This window comes from Hyla sarda, chromosome 5 (genome assembly GCF_029499605.1).
Source record: "Hyla sarda isolate aHylSar1 chromosome 5, aHylSar1.hap1, whole genome shotgun sequence".
Classification (NCBI taxonomy): domain Eukaryota; kingdom Metazoa; phylum Chordata; class Amphibia; order Anura; family Hylidae; genus Hyla; species Hyla sarda.
The window spans coordinates 290673563-290679611 of record NC_079193.1 but is presented as its reverse complement, the minus strand read 5'-3'; the positions used below and the strand labels follow the sequence as shown (position 1 = coordinate 290679611).

The 6049-nt window shown below is 43.1% G+C and overlaps 1 protein-coding gene across 4 annotated transcripts in view; it reads right to left on the bottom strand.

Annotated features, from left to right (window-relative positions):
• Positions 1 to 220: 220 nt before the first annotated feature.
• Positions 221 to 6049, bottom strand: part of LOC130274080 (lipoxygenase homology domain-containing protein 1-like) — a 316463-nt gene continuing 310634 nt past the window's right edge. For all 4 annotated transcript variants that reach the window (XM_056521934.1, XM_056521930.1, XM_056521931.1 and 1 more), the window contains 2 exons: positions 5951 to 6026; positions 221 to 477 (listed from right to left, as the gene is read on the bottom strand). In XM_056521934.1, the coding sequence (XP_056377909.1) occupies positions 423 to 477; positions 5951 to 6026 (131 nt within the window). In that variant the 3' untranslated portion in view covers positions 221 to 422. The remainder of the gene's footprint in view (positions 478 to 5950; positions 6027 to 6049) is intronic.

Here is a 6049-nt window from a genome sequence, read left to right as displayed (position 1 = left end):
AACATTCTTTGTATTGTTATACATATCTAATTTTTTTATGTAAAAAGTTTTAAAAAACCACAAGGAATATGAATTAGACTAACGCCATTTGTCCCCAATGGATGTCTCGCTGTTGTGGCAAGTGAATGGGTTCTGCAGACAATGCTGCATCTCACCTGGTTGTGCTGTCATAGATTTCACATACATGTTCTGTAGGTGCAGTCTATATGTATATGAAATATGGAGGCAGCCAGCTAATATATCATGATTTATTACAAGATTTAAGCACATTTGATTAAAAGTGAAATATACAAAGGATAGATAGATTGAGATTGCCGGGTTAGGTACTAAATATACTTCTAACCCACAGCCTTCAGTCCACATTATGTATAATGAGAAGGAGATTACTGTGTGGATATTGATAGAGTCTTTTTAAATCCAAATTATAGGTAGAGCTGTATGGCTGTGCGTCCATCGTCTTCATCTTCCGCAAGCCACCTTAAATTAAGAAGACGGATGTTTAGATAAAGAAGCATCACAATTACATCATGATTATTGTAACATTATGATATGTCCCATTTTTTTATGTTAATAGATAGATGGAATAAACTTAACCATGTACCGTATATACTTGAGTATAAGCCGACCCGAATATAAGCCGAGGCCCCTAATTTAACCCCAAAAACCCAGGAAAAGTTATTGACTCGACTATAAGCCTAGGGTGGGAAATACATCATCCCCCCATGCATCATCCCCCCCCTGTCATCATCCAGACCCTCATCATTAACACCCCTGTCATCATCACCATGTCACCATCCCCCCCTTCATAATCACTGCCTGTCATCACCCCCCTTCATCATCACCACCTGTCATCATCACCGCCTGTCATCATCCCCCCCCTGTCATCATCCCCCCCTATATCATCTCCGCCTGTCAATCCCTTAATCAGTGGTCTTCAACCTGCGGACCTCCAGATGTTGCAAAACTACAACTCCCAGCATGCCCGGACAGCCATCGGCGGCCTTCGTCATCATCCAGACCCTTTAGTTTTCTACTCACCTCCCCTCGGTTCATGTGCAGGGACGTCCCTGTGCGTCGGTGTCAAGGCAACGTCACTAGTCCGGGGCCGGGCCCGGAGCAGAGAAGAGGGCCTCCCGGTGAAGATGGACAGCCCGGAACGACTAACCCTCCCCACCGGACGGTCCCTGCAGCATAGATGGCCCGGAACAGCTCACGGGCATGCTGGGAGTTGTAGTTTTGTAACATCTGGAGGTCCGCAGTTTGAAGACCACTGAGAAGGGATTGACAGGCGGAGAGTCCACTCGAGTTTAAGCTGAGGGGGGCGTTTTCAGCACACAAAAAATGTGCTGAAAAACTCGGCTTATACTCGAGTATATACGGTAATACTTAAAGGGGTACTCCGGTGAAAACCTTTTTTCTTTTAAATCAACTGTTGGCAGAAAGTTAAACATATTTGTAAATTACTTCTATTAAAAAATCTTAATCCTTCCTGTACTTATTAGCTGCTCAATACTACAGAGGAAATTCTTTTCTTTTTGGAATTCTCTCTGATGGCATCACGAGCACAGTTCTCTCTGCTGTCGTTATTATAATAATAATAACGCCTTATTTATTGTTGTCCTAGGTGGGATTTGAACCCAAGTCCCCAGCACTGGAAGGCAGCAGTGCTAACCACTGAGCCACCATGCTCCCCTTAGCATACATCTGCTATGCATCTGCTATGCATGGTTGCTATAATGGACAGAGATGTCAGCAGAGAGCACTGTGCTCGTGATGTCATCAGTGTTCCAAAAAGAAAGGAATTTCCTCTGTAGCATTCAGCAGCTAATAAGTATAATAAGTACTGGAAGGATTAAGATTTTTTTAATAGAAGTAATTTACAAATATGTTTAACTTTCTGCCACCAGTTTATTTAAAAGAAAAAAGGTTTTCACCGGAGTACCCCTTTAACTATTTATTAGCAAAAGCTAAGCAACTTTTGTAATGGGAGGGGGGGGGGGGGTGGGTCTAGCACAAATTAAAAAGTCCTTTGACCATAGGGCACAATTGGTAAGGTGTTGGGGGTTTTCCCATGATTATTTGTAAACCAGAAATACTCCAGACACAGTTGTAACATAAAAACAGATTATAGCTTGTCCTGTCCTCTGTGCAGAATCTAAACAGTATAGTCTCTTTTTAGCACAGGGTAGCAGGTTAAAATACTTCAGGATTAAAGGGGTATTCCAGGCAAAAACTTTTTTTTATATATCAACTGGCTCCGGAAAGTTTAGCAGATTTGTAAATTACTTCTATTAAAAAATCTTAATCCTTCCAATAGTTATTAGCTTCTGAAATTGAGTTGTTGTTTTCTGTCTAACTGCTCAATGATGACTCACGTCCCGGGAGCTGTGCAGTTCCTATGGGGAAATTTTCCCATCATGCACAGCTCCCGGGACGTGACATCATCATAGAGCAGTTAGACAGAAAACTTCAGAAGCTAATAATGGAAGAATTAAGATTTTTTAATAGAAGTAATTTACAAATCTGTTTAACTTTCCGGAGCCAGTTGATATATATAAAAAAGTTTTTGCCTGGAATACCCCTTTAATATATGGGAGTTGGTCACATTCCCCTAAAAGTTGCCTTGTAAGCACTTTAAGCTTCTGAATGTGCGGTTCGCAGTTTTGGGGTTGCTAGTGAAATGGTTACAGTTCAGTATGGTAGTTCTCTACCATAGAAGACATGCACTGGTTTACTATGGTGTAGATACTTGGGAAGACTACTTTCCTTTTAGGGAACCAAGCATCAGATTTTACCATATATTGCGCCCTCTCAGTGTGATTGACATTGATTACAGTGCAGCTGATGGAACTAGGTAAGTATAACACCCCGCCCAGGGGACTACTTACAGGGACGGCGGGGAGACTTACTATTGTCATTTCCTCACCATCCCCATGGGCAGGAACATTATTCGAGAATGATGAGGATGAAGAGTCTGTTCAGCTATTTTCGCGTCATAGAGATTGTGCATAGACAATCTCAAGGAGCTGCTGAGTTTTAGCAGACCAAGATATATTTCATAAAAATAAAACAATAAAAAATAAATACAAGAAAATATAAAAAACTGAAATCCAAACACAGCTTCTAGACCCTTCCCTATATACATCCCCTGTACAGAAATAGCTGTAAAGGAAAGGGAGCACATTTTAAAAAAATTATAATTTTATTGTTACTGCAACAAAATAGTGGAGTTCCAATGAGCTGAGACGATGGCTCCAACTGTGCAGGCCGCCCCTTTACCCATTTTAAATAAAATGATGTAAACAAAATGAACATACCGTATATACTCGAGTATAAGCCGACCCGAGTATAAGCCGAGACCCCTAATTTCAACCCAAAATCCCAGGAAAAGTTATTGACTCGAGTATAAGCCTAGGGTGGGAAATACCTCATCCCCCCCTGTCATCATCCAGACCCGTCATTAACATCCTCATCATCATCCCCTTGTCATCATCCCACACATCCCCCCTTCATCATCCCCTTATCATCCCACACATCCCCCCCTTCATCATCCCCTTGTCATCATCCCACACATCCCCCCTTCATCATCCCCTTATCATCCCACACATCCCCCCTTCATCATCCCCTTGTCATCATCCCACACATCCCCCCTTCATCATCCCCTTATCATCCCACACATCCCCCCTTCATCATCCCCTTGTAATCATCCCACACCCCCCCTTCATCATCCCCTTGTCATCATCCCCACCCCCCTTCATCATCCCCACACCCCCCCTTCATCATCCTCTTCTCATCATTCGCCCTCAGTGGTCTTCAACCTGCGGACCTCCAGAGGTTTCAAAACTACAACTCCCAGCAAGCCCGGGCAGCCATCGGCTGTCCGGGCTTGCTGGGAGTTGTAGTTTTGAAACCTCCGGAGGTCCGCAGGTTGAAGACCACTGCGGCCTTCAACATGCGGACCTCCAGAGGTTTCAAAACTACAACTCCCAGCAAGCCCGGGCAGCCATCGGCTGTCCGGGCTTGCTGGGAGTTGTAGTTTTGAAACCTCCGGAGGTCCGCAGGTTGAAGACCACTGCGGCCTTCAACATCATCCAGCCCCCTCTCACCCCCTTTAGTTCTGAGTACTCACCTCCGCTCGGCGCTGGTCCGGTCCTGCAGGGCTGTCCGGTGAGGAGGTCGTCCGGTGGGATAGTGGTTCCGGGCTGCTATCTTCACCGGGGGCGCCTCTTCTCCGCGCTTCCGGCCCGGAATAGAGCCGTTGCCTTGACAACGACGCATCTGCGTCGTTGTCAAGGCAACGTGACTATTCTGAGGCCGGGCCCGAAGCGCTTAGAAGAGGTCTCCCCGGTGAAGATAGCAGCCCGGAACCACTATCCCACCGGACGACCTCCTCACCGGACAGCCCTGCAGGACCGGACCAGCGCCGAGCGGAGGTGAGTACTCAGAACTAAAGGGGGTGAGAGGGGGCTGGATGATGTTGAAGGCCGCAGGTTTCAAAACTACAACTCCCAGCAAGCCCGGACAGCCGATGGCTGCCCTGGCTTGCTGGAAGTTGTAGTTTTTAAACCTCTGGAAGTCCGCAGGTTGAAGACCACTGCGGGTGGGGGAGTTCACTCGAGTATAAGCCGAGGGGGGTGTTTTCAGCACGAAAAATCGTGCTGAAAAACTCGGCTTATACTCGAGTATATACGGTATGTGATATCGCCGCATGTGTAAGTGCCCGAACTATTAAAATATAACATTAATGAAAGCGCACGTAAAAAAATAGCAAAGTCTGATAAAACCAAAAATGGTACCATTAAAAACTACAGATCACAGCAAAAACAGTGTTATAGGGGTCAGAAGAGGACTTTTTTAGGCTAAGTTTCCACTTGTTTTTTTTTTCTGTCAGTTTTTGAGCCAAAGTCAGAAGTGTCTTAAAAAGGAATAGGACATATAAAGGAAGGACTTATACTTCCCCTCCCTTATGGATCCACTTCTGACTTTGGCTCAAAAACTGCAGTGAAAACCAAGCCTTAAAGGGGTACTCCGGTGGAAAACTTTTTTTTTTTTTATCAACTGGTGCCAGAAAGTTAAACAGATTTGTAAATTACTTCTGTTAAAAAAATCTTAATCCTTCCAGCACTTATTAGCTGCTGAATACTACAGAGGAAATTATTTTCTTTTTGGAACACAGAGCTCTCTGTTGACATCATGACCATATTCCTCTTTGCTGACATCTCTGTCCATTTTAGGAACTGTCCAGAGTAGGAGAAAATCCCCATAGTAAACATATGCTGCTCTGGAAAGTTCCTAAAATGGACAGAGATGTCAGCAGAGAGCCCTGTGGTCATGATGTCAGCAGAGAGCTCTGTGTTCCAAAAAGAAAATAATTTCCTCTGTAGTATTCAGCAGCTAATAAGTACTGGAAGGATTAAGATTTTTTAATAGAAGTAATTTACAAATCTTTTTAGCTTTCTGGAACCAGTTGATCTAGAAAAAAATAAATAGTTTTCCACCGAAGTACCCCTTTAAGCATACACATTTTCCTACATAAATTATAATTTTTTTTTTTTAAAGTAGGAAAATACCTAAAGGAGTAATTTACTAAAAAGTGCATTGTGTAGAAAGAAAACCCCCAAAAGTTGCTAAATTGTATTGTTTTTTTTATTTTGACCCACAAATAATTTTCTAGGGTTTTGCAGCAGATGATAAAATATGAGGTCAGTACAAAGAACAATTGATGGTGCATTATGGCCCTTATATGGGTCAGTGGGTAGAAAATTGAAAGTGTTATAAAGAAGGTGATGAGGGAAAAAAATGCAAAAAAGGAAAATTTTCCTAGTCCTTAGAGTACAGTACATACAGTACATACAGTACATACAGTACATACTGTAGATTACATTGAAATTCGCTATAAGAAAGCAAGAGAAAAATTGAAATCAAGGAATGGATTTCTGTTAACATGTACCTGTTGCAGGGGAACAGCAGTGTTTCTTCCGCAGATTCTCTAACAATCTCCACCTTTTCCAGGAACCAACCATTACCTGCTCATTAAAATTATATATCA